This window comes from Pristis pectinata, chromosome 2 (assembly GCF_009764475.1).
Source record: "Pristis pectinata isolate sPriPec2 chromosome 2, sPriPec2.1.pri, whole genome shotgun sequence".
NCBI classification, from domain to species: domain Eukaryota; kingdom Metazoa; phylum Chordata; class Chondrichthyes; order Rhinopristiformes; family Pristidae; genus Pristis; species Pristis pectinata.
This window is the reverse complement of record NC_067406.1, coordinates 117,176,106-117,200,318: the sequence shown is the minus strand read 5'-3', so window position 1 is coordinate 117,200,318 and position 24,213 is coordinate 117,176,106. Positions and strand designations below refer to the sequence as shown.

Genomic DNA, 24,213 nt, shown 5'->3' with positions numbered 1-24,213 from the left:
TCCTTCTCCTTGGTGAATATAGAGAAGTCTTCATCTAGGACCTCACCCACATCCATAGATTATGTGGATAATCTGTGGATGTGCGCAAGGTCCTAGATGACCTCTCCACGCATAGATTTGTGTGGAGAGGTCCACACATTGATTATCCCTTTGGTCCCTAAAGGGACCCACTTTCACTGGTTACCCTCTTGCTCCTGATATACTGTACTTATAGAATGTCTTGGAATGTCCTTAATCTTACTTGCCAAGGATATTGCACAGCTCCACTTTGCTCTCCTAATTTCTTAAATTCTCTGCTAGATCCTCTAAATTCCTCAAGAGGCTCCCTTGATTTAAGTTGCCTACACCTAACATAGGCTTCCTTTTCCCCCTTTTCCTTTTATTTTCTTTAACAAAACCCTGTATATACATAAAATGTGCATTCTGCATACATAAACAGACAGTTATTTGTCTTATTGAATTTGTGAACATACTGTATTTTATATTGTCCATTGTTGTAGGCAAGTTAAACCACGTGATCTTTCAATTTGGCTTCATCAGCTGCTTAATCTCCATTTAAACGTAACTGCTGCTTTCTCAGATTTACTTAGATGAGTGGAAAATTATATCATAAAATATGATTTCAGATTCTAATCAGGTAACTGGTAATTCTGTAGTAGCATTTTCGACTGGCAAATATAGATACAAATCACATTTAATTGAGATGCCCTCTACTGTGAACTCTTAAAATTTCAGACACCAAGTATAAATAAGCATATAAATGTGGCTTTACTATGGAACAATTACAAATTAACTACTGCTAATTAACATTTAGAGGAAAGTCAGGAATGGCACAAAGGTGTTGGAGAACAGGAGTCTCATTTTACATTTTGCCCAAATTATATTAGCAAATTTAATCTCAAAAGACTATGTACAATCCCTGAAAAACATTTTTCAAAGATAAAATTTTATACAGTTAGCTGTAACATGAAATTAATCTACACATGTTGCACACTTATTTTGTTAGGGATCTTTAGTTTTAATAGATATGCTCATCCCAGCAAAGTCAAGTCAAAGTCTTTGCTTCATTGATGTTAACAAACAACAGTGTCAAAGGCCATTCAATTGTAGTCCAAATAACTACTATAAACAACAAAATGTCTTTTCCAAAAGTGTACTTATTAGCTAAACCATAAAGAAAGAACTTCCATGTTCATAGCATCCTTAATGATCTTAGGATCCTAAAATACTTCACAGATACTGAAATAAAAAAGAAAACACTGGAACCACTCAACAGGACAGGCAAAATCTATGAAGTGAGTAAGGGTTAACATTTCAGGTCAATGATTCTTCATCAGAACCAAGTTTTAAGATAGAGAGAAAGGGAGGAAAGAATGAGAGGGTAGAATGCTTGGATAAATGAAGGAACAATAGCGTAAAACCAGCGGGGAGATGGGGGGGGGGGGGGGGGGGGTCGGTGATTAGGAATCATAATCTGAAATTTTGATTTGAATGTAAAGCCCAGAAAGCTGTAATCTGCCTAGTCAAAAGATGAGGAGCTGCTAATTCATATTTAAGTTGCACTTTATTGGAAAGGTGCAAGAGGCTAAGGATAAATAGCCCAATGTGCAATGCAAAATTGAAGTGAAAGACAAAGACTTTTGAGTTATGGACACAAAATGAACAAAAGTATTTCACAAATCTGTGTCACTTGATCTGTGTTTGGACTCATTGACATAGAGAAGACCATCTCACAAGCAGAAAATGGAATTTACTAAATAGTACAACACAAATCCCTAATTCACCTGGAAAGAATGTATGAGGGAAGACAGGAGGACAGGTGTTGCATCTATTGATGTGTGGGAAGGGCAGAGTAAGTGATGATTCAGGTGATTGAATGTTGAAAGGGAGGGGAAGGAAAGATGTGTCTACTGGCAACATTTTGCTGGAGATGCCACATGTATTGGAGGTTAGTCTGTTCTGTAGGGGTGGAGAACGAAGACAAGGGAAACCAATTGTGGTTCTGGGAAGGATGAGGAAAGGAGCAGAGTGGATACTCAGGAAGTGGACAAACACCATCAAGGGGTCTATCAATTATGTTGGAGGGGATTCCTCAGTTCAAGCAAAAAAAAAGATTAAAAGTTCTGGTGTAGAAGATGGCATTAAAACAGATGTCATGGCGACAGTGAAATTAGAATGTAGTTGTTTTGTGAAGTGGGATGGGAGGAGGAGATATGATTAAGGCAGCTGTGGGATTCAGAGGATTATCATCACAGATAAGGAGGATTTTGTAAGTGTACTGTTGCACACCATAACTTTTAAGATCATTTAAAATAATTTTGGGAGGTCCAACATAAACTTAGCAGCATAACTCAAAAGACCACTTTGCTCATTTTTGAAACACGAATTGTATGCTTGCCCTCATAGCAATGATAACAATTTTCTCTGAATCAATGTTTATGAGTCCTTGTTAGTACATGTGTTGACCAAATGAGCAAAATGCCAAAGACACAGCAACTAATGCATAGGCGAGCTTGCAGTTGGTTTCAAGAACAATGTTTAAAATACTCAGAGCCAGGAATCTACAAGGAAGCCAGCTCATTGAATCACAGGCCTCAGGCAGATGAGAACAGCAACCCTAGGGTTGGGAGATGGACTAAAGGAGCTTGGGGAGATCAAAGGTCAAATGGAAGAAATAAGCCAATTAGAGGTAAGAATGAGCAGCAGGCTTCAAAACAGATCAACAGTACATGATTTATAGCCCAAGCCTGAACTACCAAATGCTGTCAAATTACTGGCAAGCACATGAGATGGTGCATGCTACACACAAACCAAGAAATATTGTTTGAGCAGGATTTCCTTTAGCTTTGTTCTTAGTGTGTCAAAATTTGAACTATAATATGATCAGTAACATAATTTGATGGTTGGATTTTGAGGGGAAATGTAATGCAAGAGTGATGCAGGTTTGGAATTTTGGAACATGCATGTGTGAACATGACAATCCTGACAATGCTAACAGTTGTTGGCCAATAATTTCCCAACTGTCCTTGGACATAGGACTCCTCATGCAAATTGCTCAGATTCCCTATTATTTACATGAAACCAATGTAAGATTTGGCAGATAGTTCTTCTTTAATTTTAAAGGTTTTGAATGGCTGAGTGGGACTAAGGTTAACAGCTGTTTTTTTTTATTAAATTTAAATGATTTACATGCTCTTTTGTTTCACTGTTAACCTTTTTTTTTACATTTTAACAGTCTGAATAATTTTTATAAGATTTTTTGTGTTTCTGAATATCAGAAACGGCTTCCTGTTGCATGCTATTTTAATTCTTCATCTCACTCCCACTGTTACCTATCTGTGACCTCCTGCACTGTCACAACATGGCCCGACACCAGCTTGAAGGACATCTTCCTTCTGAAAATGCTGCAGCCTTCTGGACTGGATACTGAATTCTCCAACCTCAGGTAATTCGCTTATGTCCGTATTAGAACTAGCCATTTCTGCTGTATTTCATCCATCTATGATTTTGGCTCAATTTTTCTCTTTCCATTAGTACAGCCTGACATGCTAGGCAGGTTCCACGCCCCTGCTATTAGCAATACAGAACAAAGAAGTATAATCACCCTCTAACTGCCCCATTAACTCAATTATCTGTCCTCACCCAATCAAAGATATTCCCTTTATTTTATCCATTCCTCCTGCCAAATTCTCTGCAACTTAAAGCCACCATTTTCTTTTAAATCTTTTTCCCAGTTCTGACAAGGATTCTCCAACCCAAAATCTTAACTCTGATTCCCTTTCTACAGATGCTGCCTAGGTTTTTCCAGCATTTTCTGTTTTTATTTCAGATTTCTAGCATCTGATTTTTTAAAATATATTTTCACTTATTGGTCCTATGTGTTGACCGATTCCCCAGATCCTATGATCATTCTCATCACCTCCCATGAAATGTGATGGAAACTCCTGTCTCCAACTCCTTTGTTTGGCTGTACATCTCTTCAGCCCAGTAGTTCAATGCTGATTGCAAGCCATTTAATTTCTTACCAGAAAGAAATCTCTGGACTGGGGAGAGCCATGCAGCCAAACAAAGAGAGGGGAATACAACAGCTTCATAAGATCCTGGCCACCAACCTATGGGAAGGACATGATTGCACAAGAGGGGGGGAGCGAGACTCCCCAGGATGCTTCCTTAGGTGGAGAATTTCAAGTACTAGGTGAAACTACATACACTGGATTTGTCTTCTTTGGTGCAGAGGAGGCCGGGGGGGGGTGGGGGGGGAGGGGGGAGGTGGGTGGGGACCTGATAGAGGTTTGCAAAATTATAAGGGGAATAGATAGGATAAAGAGTAGGAACCTTTTTGCCATAGCAGAGGTGTCTAAAACAAGAGGGCATAGGTTTAGGGTAGGGGTAAGAGGTTTAGATGGTATCTGAGGAAGAATTTTTCCGCCCACAAAGAGGGGAGTTGGAATCTAGTGCCACCTGTGTGGGTGGTGGAGTCAGGTACTCTCACAACACTCAAGTACCTGGACAAGCATTGAATTGTCAAGACATAGAAGGCTACAGATTTGCAAGTTTCTAGAAATAATGAATATATTGTATAAGAAAATTGTTATATTAAAACCTTGGATAAAATGTTCAATCTTAAAGCAATTTATCCTCATATTCAAAAAAAGCTTCTTTATATCTTGCTTAATCTTTAAAGTTTTCTTTACCTTTATAAATATGCTTAAAACAAAATAAATATTTTCTGGTAATGTGCAAACCAAAGGGGCAGAAGCTTCCAAACAGATTTCCCCCTCAACAATTATATTCTAGCTAAACTTAGGAAATGCCTATTTACATACTTCCTCTCAACAAGCGAATGAAAAAAATTTGCCTCAGGAGGATATGTGAATCAAACAGTATCCCCAGACTATCTATGAAAGATCACACAGAATAAGCTAACAGTCATGGGCTAAACCACTAGGCTATATTAGTCTTTAATTCCAAATTGAAGAAATGTGACGTAATAAAAGAGGGAATTAAGCTGAGGTGTAATTCAGAAGATTCTATGTTCCATTATTGTTTCTTTGTTAATAATCAGTTAAAAATAAAATGCATTTTTTCTTTCAAAACACACCATGTACAAATTATAATACAAATTATTCCAAGGTTGCCAAAGCCAAGAATGTTCTAAGTTTGTTTTCCATGAACCATACATATTCTGGTATTAGAATATCACTTACAGTGGCACTGCCACTAAAGCTGCTGCCTCACAGCTCCAGCGAGCCAAGTTCAATCCCAACCTCCAGTGCTGTCTGTGGGGAGTTTGCAAATTTTCCCTGTTGCCAACTGGGTTTCCCCTGCGTGCTCCAATTTCCTCACATATCCCAAAAGCGTGCAGGTTGGTCAATTAATTGAGCCCTGTAAATTGCCCCTGTTGTGAGGGTGAGTGGAAGAATCTGGGAGTAGCTGATGGTAATGTGGGGACAATTTTAAAAAAAAAAGGGATTTAGTGTAGGATTGCATAGATGATCGGTATGGACTTCATGGACTGAAGGGTCCATTTCTGTGCTGTACGACTCCATTACACTTGGCTAGCGTTAGTCCAAGTTACTCATCAGGTCTGTTTAACTGAATCCTATTTCCTTGTCTTCACTAATATTTTCTTGTGTTTTAGTTTAATTCTCCTTCAAGTATAATGATTGAATCAACCTCAATAAATATTGTAGATTATTTGACTATGAATGAAATTATTATTTGTACAAAAGACATTTTCTCTTCTCTATGTTTTCATCATTGAGAATGCTAACTCCTGATCAAATTATCAGATCTCATTGGCACTTCACCCTTAATTTGTGTGCAATCAAAGCAAACTACTGTTAGTTCAACCTTCCTGTGTAATGCTTTTTTACCCGAGCGAAGGAGAGCAAATCATTAAAAAAAATCAAACCAACCTCTTTAACCGAGTTTCTAACCACCTCCTCCTAATATCCTCTTTGGCTCAATGTGTATTTTGCCTGATAATATTTTTTGGGAAACAGCTTGTGGCTTTAATTTAAATGCAAGTTGTTGGACATGCTTCCCTGCAAAAAATTGCAGATGAATCTACGAGTGTTTCTGTTACAAGCTTTCTACATTGACTTCTGATTAATTATAGAACACTCAATCAAATCGCAACAGATCACTAGAACCAAAGATAGCGCATAAATCTTTATTTATCAATTATATACATTAATTGCAATTGTAATCATTTAGTTGGTGGCACAACCTTAGGCCCTACATGGGAGTGCTGCTTGGAAAGAAAACCCCAGGGTGCTGACCTAAACTGTAATCCTGTACCTCACTCAGCAGTTGTATAATACATCACATCCAATGTGTTTGACACTCAAATTGGACACAGCAGGAGGCAAAATAATCTGATTTTTCAGCTGTTCAAGTAATCTCCAGTGCTGAAAATGACTTGAATCCCTGGGGCTTATTCTGCCCTCAATTCCCTATACAAAGCCAACCTGCATTCAGTAACAGAGATTAAGCTATCGTTCAATAGGCTGATATATTAATATGGGTCATGACATACCAATTCATCAGTACTCCGTTTGAGTATATAATATATTTTCTCATTTCCAAATTACAAAGGTCACATAACAGAACCCCTTTTCCTCCTGGTTTAATATGAAACAATGTGGAATTTGTTAGACCTGATTTGTACCTGGAAATCTGAAGCAGTTAGCTTTATTACTTAGATTTCCAGAGTTATGCTATATTCAACCTGTTCACAATTCACTTTTTATTATCCCACACATACTGGACATATAAAAGTTACATGAATCATTTTACATATGTAAAATGTGGCAATAAACATAATTATATTCAATACAATCAAACACTAACATTCCACCATTATTAAATTTGTTCATTTTATCCAGTCAGATGCTTTGATCTCAATGGTAGCTGTTATGTATGAAGGATGTAGGGAAGGTAAAGATTTGAAATGTAGGTTTCCCCACAGATCCCACAAATTTAATGCAGGAGCAGTCCTTGCCTGGCATCTGTCAAACAGGGAGCCAGCTGGGGAGTAGAGGAGAGGAATGCACTACACAGAAAGGAAAGAGGGGGTTGCACTAGTCAAACATCATATCATGAGGGGCAGGGAAGGACAGTGAGCCAAGCATGAATGCAAGTTTGGTGGGATGGCCAAAAGCATTTTGGTTTCTCCTAGACAAGTAGTCCCTAATCAATCTGTCCCTTCAAGCCTCCCTTCAGCTGCTGGATTCCAAGGCCCAGGAAACACAGCATGCAAGCATTAAAACTAAACAAAAAACATTAAAATAGAGGCACTCAACCTCTTTCAAATATTTTAGTGACTGGCCTGACTCTGCAGAATGAATTAGTTGCCCACTACCAACCTGTCCATATTTGTGAGTGAGTTATCCATTTACTTAATTTTTAGCCTTCCTTCAAAAGAAAAAAAGTCAGTATACACTGACCAATAAATCACAAAAGGCTGATTCTTATTTTGTTTATCATAGACACCCCATTTTGTTTTGTTTATGCCCCTTTTAATCCATCATTGCAGCTGGATTTCAGCACTGTTGACTGCTGTTGAACATTAATACAGCTGTTACGTAAATTGTAAGAATTAGAAGAAAGACTATACGGTGACTATAGTGTTAACATGGCAAAGAGTCCAGGAAAGGAAAACAACCAATTCAGTGTTTCAGAATATGATATGCAATGATGACATTCTCAAGGGAGAACATATTCTGCCAACCTTCCTCTCTAAACTCTAGATTCCATTACAATAGGTGCTGGATTCTCCCAGCACTATTGTAATGTGTTAATAGGTTGCAGAGCTTGGAGATGCAGAGGGACACTGGGTATTCTAGTGGAAGATTTGCAAAAGGCTGATATGCAAGTTCAACAACTAGGAAAGCTAACAGAATGTTTGTTGCTCCAGATTCCAGCATCTGCAGTCTCGTGTCTCCAGAACGTTACTGTTTATTGTTAAATGTAAAGAGGCTATGCTTTACTAATACAAGGCACTGGTGAGACCACATCTGGAATACTGTGTACAGTGTTGGTCTCCTTATTTAAAGAAAAATGTTAATGTATTGGAAGCATTTACAAGACATAATTGCAACAGGTGTTTGTTCTTTTGAGGAAAGGTTGGAGAGACTAAATGATATCCTCTGCAAATTAGAAGAGAGGGCATTTAAATACTATATCCTATGGTGTCTTGACATGATGGACATGGAGATGATGTTTCAGCTTGTGGGAGAATCTAGAATACACAGTAAATGGTAGGGCACTGAGGAGTGCGGAGGAACAAAGGGATCTGGGAGTTCAGATACATAATTCCCTGAAAGTGGCGTCACAGGTAGACGGAGTTGGAAAGAAGGCTTTTGGCATCTTGGCATTCATAAATCGAAGTATTGAGTATAGGAGTTAGGATGTTATGGTAAGGTTGTATAAGACATTGAGGAGGGCAAATTTGGAGTATTGTGTGCAGTTCTGGTCACCTAACTCAAGGAAGGATATCAGTAAGATTGAAAGAGTACATAGAAGATTTACTAGAATGTTGCCAGGTCTTCAGAAGTTGAGTTACAGGGAAAGATTGAACAGGTTAGGACTTTATTCCTTGGAGCATAGAGAATGAGGGGAGATTTGATAGAGGTTTACAAAATTATGAGGGGTATAGACGGAGTAAATGTGAGTAGGCTCTTTCTATCTAGATTAGGAGAGATAAGTATGGGAGGACATGGCTTTAGGGTGAAAGGGGAAAGGTTCAGGGGGAACTTCTTCACTCAGAGAGTGGTGGGAGTGTGGAATGGGCTGCCATCTGACGTGATAAATGCTTAAGTTTTAATAATAAATTGGATAGATACATGGACGGGAGAGGTCTGGAGGGTTATGGACTGGATGCAGGTCAATGGGACGAGCAGAATAAAGTTTCGGCACAGACTAGAAGGGCCGAATGGCCTGTTTTCTGTGCTGTGGTGTTCTATGGTTCTAATAAGATGTCACACGTTTAAGATGAGACTTTTTTTTCCTCTCGGTAGGATGTGAATCTTTGGAGTTCTCTTCCTCAAAGGGCTGTGAAAGCAGAGTCCCTGAATATCCTGAAGGCAAACGTTAGAAAAATATTTGCAAAGCAAGATGATGAAAGGCTACAAGAGGTGGAAGGGAATACAAAGTTGAGGTTACAATGAGGTCAGCTGTCTCTTGCTCCTAATTCGTATATTAGTATATGATAGAATAAACTTAAAGCAAAATTGGTGTAAATAAATACCAAAATGTTTTAGTTATGCCTAGCCATTAAATGCACCAACCAACCCCTTTACAGTATTATCTTAAGCAAATATGCAAAACAATGGAGGCAGACTTGTATTCAGTATTTGAGTGGTGGCAGGGGAAAAAGGCATTTTAAAAATGCTTCATGAAAGAAATAATGGCATTTAGCAAAGCCTCTTAAATAGGAGCTGCTGTATTTGTCCCTGACAGTAACTGCAGTAGTGTACAGAAAGCAAATAATATCCCAAAAATTGGTTATCATATATAGCATTATCTTTCCAGTGCATTATATACATTATATTGCACAAAACTTTGAATTAATCACAAATATAAACATCCAGAAACTCTGAAGATCTTACCTTGTCTATCATATCTGGCCTGTTAGTTGCTGCCAAGATTGTCACGTTATGTAGCTGTTCAATACCATCCATTTCGGTAAGCATCTGTGCAAGTACCCTGTCGCCCACATTCCCAGCACCAGCAGAGCTAAACCAAAACACACAGTCCATAAGTACTTCACGTAACATCAGAAAAAGCGCTCGTAAAATCCAATACATGGAATTACTTACAACATTTTTTAAAAATGTTTTTAAATTAAAGCAAGTCTTATTCTTATTGTCAAACAATACAATGCCACCATTTTTGAATAATTTTTCCTCAGATATTGCCTGGCCTGCCAAGTATTTTCAGCATTTTCTGGTTTTATTTCAATAATTTTAAAGGGCCTGACAAGCTAGATGCAGGGAGGATATTTCCCTTGGCTGAGGATTTTAGGACCAGGGGCATCGTTGGAGAATAAGAGGAAGGGAAATTTAGGACTGATTTCTTCACTCAGATGGAGTGAAATTCTCTACGCCATAGGGCTGTAGTGGTTCACTCATTGTGTTCATTCAGGAAAGGGGGCGGTGTACATGCACCTGTCTACATCAATGGTGCTGAGGTCGAGAGGGTTGAGAGCTTCAAGTTCCTGGGAGTGAACATCACCAACAGCCTGTCCTGGTCAAATCATGTAGATGCCACGGCCAAGAAAGCTCACCAGCACCTCTACTTCCTCAGGAGGCTAAAGAAATTTGGTTTGTCGCCTTTGACTCTCACCAACTTTTACAGATGCACCATAGGAAGCATCCTATCTGGATGTATAACGGCTTGGTACGGCAACTGTTCTGCCCAGGACCGCAAGAAACTGCAGAGAGTTGTGGACACAGCCCAGCGCATTACGGACACCAGCCTTTCCTCCTTGGACTCTGTCTTTACCTCTCGCTGTCTTGGTGAAGCAGCCAGCATAATCAAAGACCCCACCCACCTGGGACATTCACTCTTCTCTCCTCTTGCAGTGCACCTTCTCTGTAGCTGTGACACTTTACTCTGTACTGTTATTGTTTTTACCTGTACTACATCAATGCACTCTGTACTAACTCAATGAAACTGCACTGCAGTGAATTGACCTGTACAATCGGTTTGTAAGACAAGCTTTTCACTGTACCTCGGTACAAGTGACAATAATAAACCAATACCAAGCTATGATCAATGAATTTATAGAATCAAGGGATATGGGATGGTACTGGAAAATGTTACTGAGGTAAAAGATTGCCCATAATCTTAATAAATGACAGAGCAATTTCTAAGGGCCCTGATCTTATGTCTAAATTCATCATGTTACTGTATGTATGTTTAATAAGTACATGCAAATTATCCTGTTATTTTAATGATGCTGCAATTTCTAGCCAATTAACTAAAAGCTGGATGGACAACAATCAACTTGTCCGTTTATAGCCTCCATCTTGATATCCATTTAATCCCATGATCTCTTTAATCAAAGCATTGAATAATAATGCCCAAATTCACATTGAACAAAATATTTTTCAAGTCAATGTTGGAAAATTAAAAATTCTGTAATGAAATTATTTGCTTACATTCCTGGTGAAGGTTTCACCCCCTCGATTTACTTGATCATCAGTGCCAAGGAAATGTCTTGCTATGTATGTTATTAAGACATCACAAAATGAGGCTGGTGATTTGATCTTGAACTGTTACAGTCCTCATCATAATGCATAGTGGCAAATTGGGAATTCCAGAATTTTCAACAGTGAAGGAAGTTAGTCAGAATGGCATGCAATTTGGAGGAAACTTGTAGCTGATAGTTTTGCCACAACCCCATGGGTTTTATCCTTCCTATTGGTAGAAATTACATGACCAGGCAGTATCAATGTACATTTGTCAAGTTACTGTATCGTGGGTTAGAAAAAGTGAAATGGCAGGAGTAGCAATTACCAGCATGATCCACTTTCAATGATGATGAGGGCCACAATTTTTCTTGCCTATACATCCATCCATCCAACTGTGGGACAAGCATTCCATTCAATTCCTAACTTAAGCCTTGTAAATGGTGGACAGTCTTTGAGAGGCCTTTGTTTAACACCATTAAGTCTTCTTCACCAATGTTAGTGTCTTCTCAAAAACTGGTGTTCTAATACATACTCTTAATCTTGGTTCAATAACTACCAATAGTTACCCAAGTCAGAATAGCAAAGTTGGGCAGGGGCCTCCATATCAACTTTGGTCCCAGGATCTTAGGAAGGGATTATTGCCCTCTGCAGCCACAATTCAAAGTGTGGTGCTATTCAAATGTATTGTTATCCAAGATTTCTTCAGGCTACAACAAATTAAATTTTCTGAAAAAAACCAACTTCAACATCAAACACTCTTATCTGCTCTCTGAAATGGCCTTGAGTCACTTAGTCTCATTAAGTGGCCACAATAAAAATAAAATCAGTAGTAACCTGGGCGTTCAAATATGACAAAAGTGTACCCAGCCCAGTCCACCATACATAATAGCAGCAGAGAACTCTGGAATTTCAGCAGCTGTATTTTTAAGAGCACCATGCTTAGCCCCATTTGAGAGGAGACTTCAAGTCCAGTCCCAACGAATTTTTTGTGCAAGGGTTCCATGTGCCATTAGTTTGGGTAGCCTCAAACTAAGTAGGAGTGGATATAAAACAAGTAACATAAATAAACCATAAATATATCAAGTTTGAGAACTGGTGCTGGAATAAATCAATAGCTTCTAAATCTTTCTACCAAGTTTAGGTTTCTGTCCACTATCGAAACCAATATAATTCAAATGCCAATATGCTTGTGTGTGTGAGAACTGAGTAATCTTTAACACTAATAGAAATTCTATTGCTAGCACCAGAAGTATTTTTTAAACATGACATCAAGCTAAACCCCAAATACAACAGAATTTTTATTTAAAAACAAGCTGTCATTCAGCATAACAGAGGCAAAAATATTTTTTCTACCACAAGCAACACTTATTGACTTTTCTCTTGCCTTTTTTTAAAAAAGTGAAATGTCCACATTGTTTTAATGCTGTGGCAATATGATGTGCAAACTGTGATGTAGCCCATTATTAAAGGATTGAGGTAGCAAACTGTGATGCAGAACTTTTTGAAATACCTCATTCTTCTACAATATAGAGCAAGGCAGCACAGCAATCCAGAGCAGAGGTTCCTGAAATGCCTCGAGTTCTTCCAGCAGACTCCCACATACAGCCCAGTGTCATGCTGCTCACTTAGGCTGGAAGGTATTATTGAGTCTGACATTTCTGTCAAGGTTGCACAGCAGAAAACTGTCAGCAAGGCACTCCGGCCAACTCAATCTTTTCAATTCTGCTGCCATGATCATAATTAACTGTCATGCTGCTTTATTTCCTCTAGTCGCTGACTCCGGTGAAATATGGCTTGGCAGTTCAAGGCTTCCCATAGTGTTCAGTCCTCCTTCATTAGTAGCAGGAAGTGGTATACATCTTTCTTAAGCATTAAAACTCTCAAATCAACAGGCAATGACAAATAATGGCACTATTTTGTTAAATCAAAATGACTGACTAAAAAACATCCTGAAATGATTAAACACTAAGAATATCACCTTGTAGTACAAGCTTGAATAACTTTATGAAAGAACCATATAAATATATATATCCATCAAGCAAAAATGTCACTAAGGAGATCAAGGAATTGCACATTATACTCAAATTAACTGCATTGATACTAATATTATCAAAGAGAGATTTAAATCCAATGTGGTTAAAATTATTTTTATGCTGAGTTTGAAATGTATTCAGTTTTTGATTTGGTAATGAGAACCCAAACTTGAGTTGGCCTAGATTCTGTAGTCAGTGACAAAGGGACATTACTTGCACCTGACGTTCCAAGCAATCTGTGTGTCCTTGGACTTCACCTTTTCTGGCATTGGTTGCTACTCAGCACTAGTTCAAAAGGATCCCTGGCACCTAACTACAGTGATGTCATTAAGCTGGCTGAATAGGCAGTCGTATTGATGAATTCTCAGACAACAAGCCAAGTAGTAAAAGTCCAATATTTCTGATTAATATATTAAATATATCACAGAACATGCACAATATTTGACACAAGTTAAAATAGCACATTTTAGAAACATTTAAGTTTTAAAATCTATGATAGTTTGAGGTATTTATCCATGGGAATTTCAATCCAGAGTTAAAGTTGCTTCTTAGGGCTGGAGAAGCAGTAATTATAGCTTAGTATACCATTAAGAGTTCACTTGCATGTCATGCAATAACATGTAATAATTTCAGAGTTTTATAGTAAGAATTGTTTATTAATTCCTTACGATATCAAAAATTCATTGATTTCTGGAGACTATGCTAGAGAAGACTGAAAAACAGTGTACTCTGCAGATGCATAGGAACTCTCACATAATGTATCAGATTTCCAATGCCTAACTGAATGTGTATACTCCAGAAATTAATGTCAGTGTCATTGTGTAATAACGCTAACATTATTTCCATCATTACAGTTACAAAACCTAGGCCAGTAAATCTAGTGAGCAAACCAAGGAAAATCAGAATGTAATCAGTTTATTTCAACAAGTTTCAGTATTTTTTTTACTTTTTCTCAATCACTGATGGAGGCTGCACATAACTGATGATTTATAGAGAATTGTTCCAAAAATTACATTAAAGGCCTATTCTACTGGTTATTACACCAGTGTATTCTTTGAATTTCAAACAAAAATGAACTCTGAAAATTATACAAGTCCAAATGGAATTGGTTGACGTAGAATGCCTTCCATAATATCTGGCACAGGAATGAAATCTCCAATCTGTGCAATTAACAAACACAATAAATAAAAAGCTAACTGCTGGAAATCATAAATAAAAACACATACTACTGGGAATGCACAGCAAATCAACTATCAGCTAAATACTTCTTGAGCATGACGTTCTCTCCAAAATGCTGATTGAAATATTAACCGGCCTTTTTCTTCTAGGTGCTGATACACCAGCTGTGCATCTTCAGAAACTTTTTTTTCCCCCCGTGGCAGAGATCTCTGTTCGCCTTCTTAGGTGGATGCAAGAGATCTTAAAGTAATATTCAAAGAGCAATTGTGTTCTTCTGGTTCAAAATTAATCACTCCACTAACCTGGGGATGCCCACCCAGATAACAAGAACCAACAAACCTCTCCAAGTCACTGCAAATTCAACTATTTCCTACCCTGCATTTGGTGTCAAAAGTGCTGAGGGATAAGAATAGAGGTAACCACAGAATATTATCACAACCTGTTGAATTGCCCTCTGATTCCAGATCTTTCGTCCCCACACACAGTGCAGTAAACAGACATGGCACTCGCAGATAAGGAAAACCAAATAAAAGCCACAGGATTAGGCTGGATTTATCCTGAATGTCTGAAGAATCTCAGGACAGGATAACATGCCTGGCTTCCTGAGCTTTTCACAGCTGACTACCAAAGCAAAACAGCACCAAAGGAGTGGAATTCATATTGAGGCCTGAAGGTTGTGACATGCTTGCTCAGAAGTGGAGGTACTGTTCCTTGAGCACTAAGGACAAACCTGAGCTTCCAATTACCTGCCACTTCAATTCTCCCTCCCGATACCACGTTGACTTCTCTGTCTGTTGAACTGTTTAAAACCAGCTCAATGTAAGCTCATCACTAGCCTTTATCAACTTTTTTTTTGGCTGGCACCACCACCACTTATGCAATTAAATCTTTCTTGGTCTCCACTTTATTGTAAGTCTTCCCTTTCTCAGCATCATAAAACTCGTTTTATCAGTAACTACAAACATTCAATCTTTGTGACAGCATGGACTACAGATGTACTGGTACATCATTGCCAGTCTCTTATTTCTTATACACACAGACGCTAGTGACTAATGCACAGATATAACAGCCAAATATAAAAGTAAAGCAATGAAAATGCAAAATGCTTTTCTGTGCAAATCTTAAATTCAAGCTCACTTATCAATCCAAATAGACATGCATAGGACTAGTTTGTTTGCTTTATGAACGTATATCATATTGTCTTTATTTTCAGGGGTGCTTAATTTTACAAGATCCAACAAAGATTACTCTTTTCCTTTTTCAAATATTTAATTCCAAAATGTAGGTGTTCCCCCATTGCCTTGTTGGTAATGTTCACAACTGAAGGACTTGTTTGACCATTTCAGGATGGTCTGATTTTCACATGCTTCTCCAGATTCAAACAAGAGCTCTTGGCAAATTGTTTCCCTCCAATCCTTCCCCAAAAATAAAATCAATCCATTCATCAATGTCCTAATAAAACCTATACAGATTTCCAGATGGTTCGATGTTGAAGAACTGACATTCTAATATTGTAATGACACAAACATTAAATGTGCTGGTGCTCTCATAAATAGATGTAATAATTTCAGTACTCACCTTCCCCTCTCAACAGCCAGTGCATCTATTTCGTCAAAGAAAAGGATAGAAGGTGCTACAGCCCTAGCCTTCCTGAAGATCTACATAAATAAAGGGAATTAAAGAATTAAACATAAAGAAAGCTTCCAATGCCAGACTTCCCAAATATAAAAATATCTGCTTGAAATGGTGATTCATACATGTCAAAAATATAACTTGCGCAGTGGACATGTCTATGTATTTCACACTTTGGGAGGATCCACTAAACAGGACAAAAAGGCTGGGGGATGGTGTGAACCCAGAATATTCCTCAAGTTACACTTGCCATAGAGATGACATGCAAAAGTGACACCATGTTTCAGAAGATATTTCAATATAACTGCTTTCACCCAACTGCATTCTTACAAAACTATGGCATAAACTTTCTAAGTGATTTCCCACGGTGACATTGCCCCTCCAATCTGAAATTTATCAGCTCAGAATTGTTAGCAATGCTCCTCTCTCTCTTCTTTTCACTTTTCCTCCTTACTTATTCTCTCCTAAAGGAAGTGGTTCAGTTTGTGTGTAGCTGCACAAGTGATACCTCAACTGATAGTTCATCCAATAGGGACATTTCAGACATGAGCACAAACTTACTTACTGACTGACTCTCTCACACACAAGCAAGTGAACACACTGCTGGAGTTGTGTTTACGATTAAAAACAGGAATACATGGAGATTTATACAATACCTTTAACTTATGCCTTCAGTTTTATTAACAAACTATTTGATCCTCTGTGATGTTGCCTCAGGCAAAGGCCAAGAATAGTTTTAAGGAATTAGTAAGCAAGAATTTAGGGGGAAGATAATGATTGTGCCAGTTGGAAAAGACAAACTGGGGACAGAGGGGTCAGATGAAGGGAAAGCAGTGGGAGCAGGATAAGAAAGCAAAAAGGAGGATAATGAGGAAGAAGTGGCAAGAATAGGCAGTGATGGTACAGGAAGAATTGACACTGTAGAGAAAAGTTATCCTAGCATAAGCCCCTAAATAACATGTTAATGAGTGGAGCTGAAAGGCTTTGCAGCCACTACTCCCAAAGCCTAAGCACCCACAAATAAATCTGCTCCAGTGTAATTTCAGAGCTTATTATTGTAGCTGTGGAGATGGTATTGGAGCAATTCCCCTCCAGTGTAGTACATAATTTAATCTCAGAGGGGGTGGAAGCCTCTAGTACATCTCTTTGTTCTCGAACCCCATGTGCTCTATGTTGGGGCCAAGGTGTATGGTGGAGGAAATGAGTTTGGACTTCAGCAGTAATTTTCCATGAAAATGGAAAAATCCTACATGTGCCATTGATGCAACATTAGCCACTAATTAACTGCAGATTGAAGAAGACTGGGATGTCCAGGCTGATGTTCACGAAGGTTATAGCCCAAAAACTAAGTAATTTCTTTCTAAGATTGAGAGGGGCTTTGGGATTCCTTGTCAGGAGGTGGGCATAGTGGAAGCTCCTTTCCCTTTGCTGAGAGATTTCCTTTTAGCTGCACAGCATCTTGATCTTACAAAAGCTGTTCAAAGTAAAATACTGTGGCAATTACAGCTACCGACTTAGAAAGATTTAATTTTTCCAACAGCAATCAACTGGATATAACAGTGAAATGTACAATTTGCACCTTCACAGCAAGCAGGAAAGGTAATGCAAGTAGATCGTGACACTGAGACAAAACCTCGGAGCAATTTAGACCAGTGGCATTTTCAAAGTATATTGAATGAGCACTCCAATTAATTTTAAACAAATACTTTCATATTTTGAAAAGCAAACAACTACAGATGCTAGAAATCTAAATAAAGATGCTTAAAATACTTAGCAGATCAGGTAGAAAGTTGATGTTCATCAGAATTAGAAACAATTATAAATCAAACATGTTTTAAGTTGCAGTGAGAGAAGAGGATAGCAGAGAATATGTTTGATAAGGTGAAGACAAGTGGTACAAGGCTCAGAGATGGTAGTGAAGACTTACTGAAAAATATTGCAGAAAGTAAAGTGTTATTCATTTTTATTATAGCAGTGACCATCATACGTCATTTTACAACAAATGAGATATAACAGAACACTTCTATAAATCTTGTATTTTTTTAAAATCATTTCACATAGTAGAGCCAAACAGCTAGAAATGCCAAGTAATTACATTCACCCTTGCCCAACCTACCTCTCTCACAGCCCGTTCAGATTCTCCAACATATTTACTCATTAGTTCTGGTCCCTAAAATAAAGCACATGGTTATTTACACATGGTTCACATACAAAAATTACAGGCTAAAACAAAGCAACAAACATTAACAAGGGTTCTGCATACTGTTATAAACACAGATTGTGAACGAACCCTAAATCAAATTTAAACTCCACAATCTTCCCCATTTCTTCAATTCAGCAAAGAAAATGTCAGAAAGAATATCAGATGTTATGAAGTTCCTATTCTTCTATTGTGAAAGATGGATGATTCTCTTACATGGTTTCATCGTGGACTATCTAGCAACAGAATTCTCGTAGTTATAAGTGGTCCCTGGCCTGCAGTAAGGAGCTCATCTCCCATGCACACTAATGAGTTATAAGTTCTACTAAGAGTTCAGAGGCAAGTATAAAATAGGTATCACATGGCACAAGTTTTGTAGCCCAGCAAAGAAAACAGACCAGCTCTCAGGGCTTCACCAGTGGCAGATAATGCCACAACCTCTAGCATTCATTCCTTTCCCTTTGAGTAATTATTTGGCCTTCCTTCACCATCTTTCCATGACTACACATTTTTCGTCAATAACAAAGTACAGACATAAATAGACAACATTCTATTACTTCACTTCAACAAAAGACACATCTGTTGTAATCAATTTAACAGTTTGTAAATACATTGGTAGTCTGCTTGATGAAACCCCGCAGAGTACTGATTTGGTCTTCCAGTCTGAACACTCGGAAGGATGTACTCCTGTACATTATAAAAGACATCTGCTCAGGCAGCACCGCAATGCTAGGAACCTGGCACAAACCTCGTCCCTCCTCACTGCCGTGCGCTGTTGTGTCGGGACCTTGACATGAACACTTGCCTGGCACAGGTGTTTCTGCAGCAACAAATCACCTAAGGCTCAGTGTGGTGGGTCTGCCTTGGAGGGCTGGTGTTAGGCAGGCTAGGACGAGCAGTGTAGCCACTCAGTGCTAAGATGTGGGGGTCAAGAGCGCACCTTGGCCAGCATGTTGAGTGGGGGCCATTGTTGGCAAGTGTTCATGTCGAGGTCCCAACACAACAGTGCACAGTAGTGAGGAGGGATGAGGTTTGTGCCAGGTTGCTAGCACTGTGGTGCTGTCTGAGCAGATGTCTTTTATAATACACAGGAGTACATCCCTCTGAGTGTTCAGACTGGAGGACCAAATCAGTAGTCTGCGAGGTTTCATGACATTAGCTGTTCCATGTACTGATTCTCTAATCACCATCTCCTGGATGTGATGGAAGCTGCTGTCTCCCCTTCCCTTTGGCTGCACAGCTTTCCCCAGCCCAGAGGTTTTCTATGGTAACAAGCCAACAGCAGCCAACAACAGTAGCAAAATTCAAACATGAAATTGCAGAAAAGGAGAGTATTGATGTAGAATGACAATACATAACATCACCATTGTTGGGTCTAAGTCCTGGAATCCCTACTTAATATCACTATGAGAGTGCAAAGGTGTAAGCAATAAATGTTGGCCTTATCAGCAATGGTCTCATTTCGTAAATGAGTTAAAAAAAAACATTCTTTATCACAGTCCCTGGGTATTTCCTGCAGCCCAGACCCAGAGAAGGTAGCACAGCAAGACACGAAATGCTCCCCCAACAATCAATGTTACAACTTCTATCACTACCTGCTGCAATGTTTGTAATTTGTACTGAATTACCTTCACTGCTAAGAAATTCAGTCCACTCTCATTAGCCAAAGCTTTTGCTATCATTGTCTTGGAACATCCAGGAGGCCCATAAAGGAGAATTCCTTTAGGAGGCTGAATTCCCATTCTGGCAAAGGATTCTGGATGTTTCAGTGGCCACTCAACTGCCTGTCTGAGTTTCAGTTTCACATTTTCCATCCCTCCTATATCTGACAAGGACACCTAAAGAAATGAAAAGAGGTTGATTAATGAGTATCAACTTATGTAAACATTTTTATTTCACAATACTGGAAATTAAGCAAGACTTGAGCAAAAAAAAGTCTTTCTTCTGTTCTCTATTATAAAAACCATAACCAAATAACATGATTTGTTTGTTTAGTAATAACATTTGAGTTTCATTTTACCGAAACTAATATGGAACATGGACAATTAAATTGCATAAATGGTTCCAAATTCCTTCCCCTGCCCCCACCAACCCCCCCCCCCCCAACAAATAACCACAGAGCCATCTCAGCATGTTTTATAATAGTCTTTAAGAACTATTTGTAATAGGACACAACTCTACACAGAAATCATCGACTTTCAATTTTCTTTCTTTCTTTCATTCAAGAGACTGACGAGTATAAATGTCCAAATGTTTAGTTTTCATCAACGAGTCTAAAAATCCAATTTTCTGCTTAACCAATGTCCAGACACTTTCCAGGAGAGAAAGCTAATCAAAAGTGAACATAAACCCCAACTTGTTTTCTGCTCTCTATTCTGACATCCTCTGCATTACCACCACCAGCATCATTGTTACTGCCTATTAAATCAGCATTAGACTGGAGTAAGTGGGGCATTTAAGAAGAGCTTTACTGTTTTGACAACAAGAGACAGTCCCACATCTCAAGAATTTCAGTTTAGGAGGAAATGTTAGGAAATTAACATTGACTTCACTGGAATGTGTCCAAATGAAATTTCTAAAACCACAAAGAGAATTGATCGCATACCGAGATAAACTAAACAATAATGGAAGTCCAAAACTTTGGGATAATATTTTAAAAACTGGGTTTTATTTTCAGTCATTAGGGATTAAGCAAGAACTATATCTTCAATAATCGCACCGACATTTGCCGTTGGTAAGTACAGTGACTTATCAGTGAGATCATATCAAAAGAATTTGACGTAACTAAATGTTTTTGAAAGAGGACTAAAGAATAATGTAAGAAGAAAGAAAGATAGGGTTGAGATTAAACAAATCAGGCTTATTGGGGCAAAGTGTCTTTCCCTGGCCCTAAAATCTGAATCTGCAAGAGCCCTTTACATTCACCCAATGTACTTCAGGGAGTCCTGACAGCAGAGTCTTCCAATTTCCTAGCTCCAAAAGAAAAACAAGCTCTCAAGATTACCATCTAAAAATTGCAAAGAATTATATTCCTCAGAATTATGCATTACATGCCATCAAGATTGTGAGATATGAAGGATTTGAATGCAATGTCAAAAGAACCATAACACTAGTCCCATTTGATCAAAGTATTCACAACAGTTTTAAACTTACTTTCAGCTACAGGCTATCCCCGGGTTACAAATGCCCGACTTACGGACACCCATGCATACAAACGAGCTCCAATGATATTATTAAATTCAAAAGTACGATGCACATATATACATTTGGTCCTACGAACAATGGAATTAATTTCCCCTCTCTCTCCACTTTTAGTAATTGTTCTTTCTTATCAGTCTTAAGTGTTTTTGATAGCATTCCTTACAAAACAGTGGAGGTTTAGGTACCATATCAAGTGATTTTTGTGTACTTTCCGACCTGTGGACAAAAGCAACCCAAAGATGTCTGTAAAAATGGAACCAGGTTGTTACCCCAGACAGCTGATATTCATTTTTTGCCAAATATTCATCCACTAGTAGTCCACTCGACAGTTACATTGAGTAGATCTGACTATTGAAAAGAGAAAGTCAAGGACTGTCCAGAACAATTTTTAAACAACCAAGAACAAGAGGTGGGATGGAACGATTAAACAACTGTAGCTAAGTCACTTCTAGAACAACCTCCTTAATACCACAGGCAGGCATTAGCTGCCAGACATCTGGGAGACCTATTCAATGAATATAGTTAAGAGGAATCAATGATATATCATGGCACAGAAAGTAAATTTTGGAGTGATAAAAAGAATTATACTAGATGGACTGCGACATTGCAGCTAACATACAGTCTGAGCTGAAGAAACTACATTCCATCAAAAGTTCTAGAAGAGAATAACTACGCTTTATTAACACCCTTTCATAACCAAGAAAATAGATCCATTTTTCTGCTATCCCTAAACTTCGAAGGAAACACATTTCATTTGAAGGTAATCAGAAGTCAAGCAATAATGCAAATACAATCAAAAAGTCTTAGAGAAAAGTCAGCAATACCCACTAAAATATCCCCACTCATCTAGCAAAGAAGTCAAAGAAAATAATCTGTTAAAGATGCAAAACAAAAAAAATGAAAAAAATATTAATATCAACCTTAATCTTGATTTAGCTAAATTTTGAAGTTTTGAAGTCTCAGTCTTAAAATGAAGGTGATCCATGTTGGTGGGGAACAAATCCTGAAGTCAACAGTGCTGATTGGAATCTGTAAATTAATGTTCAATTATACCAATAATGTCATCTTCTAAATTTCACAGCTCCAAGCAGCACAGCTAAAACATAAAAATCAAAAAATGTCAGATGCTGGAAATCTGAAATAAAAATAGAAAACATTGGAAACATTCAGCAGATAAGCAGCATCTATGGAAAGAGAAAGAGTTAATGTTCCTCTTTGTCTGAGTGTTCCCAGCATTTTCTGTTTTTATTTCTGATAGACACATGTTGCCTTTGGTTCATTTGCAACTGAACGATTAGATTATGGTACCTCAAGATGATAATTGCCAAGATGAGGACTTTGCCACACCCAATTCATTTCTTTTCCTTTCAGTCTTCCAGGTTCAACAATTTCCAAAAGTCCATAACACCCCTAAACATCTTTTTTCTCCAATTAAGAAATAGTTACAATTCCACTTCCTTTTACATCATCAAAAGGCAGATATTCTGCAAGATTATCATGACTGGAATAATTACCATACTTCATGTTTGCTGTTGCTTCTTTGTCTTACTGATTCGTCAACAACTTTCATGAAATATTTTATATTGATTCAAATATTAAGTCATCATTTGGGAACATTTACCATAATTGAAATTCTGCAAAATACCACTTAAGAATGCTCAATCCTCTTTCATTTCTCAATCCAGCACTCCTGTACATGCATTAGTGATGCTCTTATAACAGTAGAGGAACATTTCTACCGAGAAATACAGAAAGATGTTGACTGGAGTGTGTCAGTTCCCTCTTCAGAGCATTCTAGAGCAACAATTCAATGGACAATTTCCATGAAGATATGAAACATGGACCCTTCATGAAAAGTAGATATAACCACTTTTATCCAGCCACCGGATTCCTCCACGTCCTTGAATTGGTTGGCAAGCAGGAGGCATAATTCTTCATCACAAAGGATAGTATTCTTTCATCATTAAGCACGAAAGCATGCAAGTGACTGCCAACTTCTTTGGCTCCGCTCACAGCTCCCTTATTGTGACTCAGGCCATTTTGCCAATGCTCTTTCAACAAAGAGACTGAACGGCTACAGCTTGAAGATCTGGCTCCTGATACCTCTACATCACCCCAAAACACCATAGAAGCACACATACAAGGGTACTTTGTGTACATAAAACAATTGAAATATATTTCGGCATACTCAGACAAAGGTTCTATTATTTTGGTTGCCCTGGAGGCAAATGTCTGTAATGCACCCTAGATGATTGGCGGTATATCTTTCCCCGAGACTTAGAAGCAGCACAATTTTTTTGACTACAACTTTTTGACTACAACAGAGTCACAATTCAATGCAATTGCTTTGCAAACTACTAATAAAAACCAAGTCATGCTTCTGGTACATGAAATCAAGCAAGATACATTCAATGAGTAATAATGACATGTCCTCTGAATTTGACCAAAAAAAAGGAATGTAAATGTTGCAAAATCAGCATGAAACTTGTAATAAGGAAAAGATACACTTTGAACACCAAATCACCACATTTTACAGGATCGTAGGCAAATTTAAGAGATATTTATTTATCAGTCACATGTACATCGAAACACATAGTGAAATGCGTCTTTTTGCATTACCGAGAATGTGCTGAGGGCAGCCCGCAAGTGTCGCCACTCTTCCAGTGCCGACATAGCATGCCCACAGCCCCTAACCTGTACATCTTTGGAATATGGGAGGAAACCGGAGCACCTGGGAGGAAACCCACACAGACATGGGGAGAACGTA

General features: G+C 38.3%; 1 protein-coding gene across 3 annotated transcripts in view; it reads right to left on the bottom strand.

Annotated features, from left to right (window-relative positions):
* Positions 1 to 24,213, bottom strand: part of spata5 (spermatogenesis associated 5) — a 289,862-nt gene that overhangs the window by 212,273 nt on the left and 53,376 nt on the right. For 2 of the 3 annotated variants that reach the window (XM_052044104.1, XM_052044117.1), the window contains 4 exons: positions 19,874 to 20,083; positions 18,162 to 18,215; positions 15,992 to 16,071; positions 9,615 to 9,741 (listed from right to left, as the gene is read on the bottom strand). In XM_052044104.1, coding sequence (XP_051900064.1) covers positions 9,615 to 9,741; positions 15,992 to 16,071; positions 18,162 to 18,215; positions 19,874 to 20,083 — 471 coding nt within the window. Of the gene's footprint in view, positions 1 to 5,918; positions 6,048 to 9,614; positions 9,742 to 15,991; positions 16,072 to 18,161; positions 18,216 to 19,873; positions 20,084 to 24,213 lie in introns of all 3 variants that reach the window. The other variant, XR_007958670.1, reaches the window with a different exon arrangement.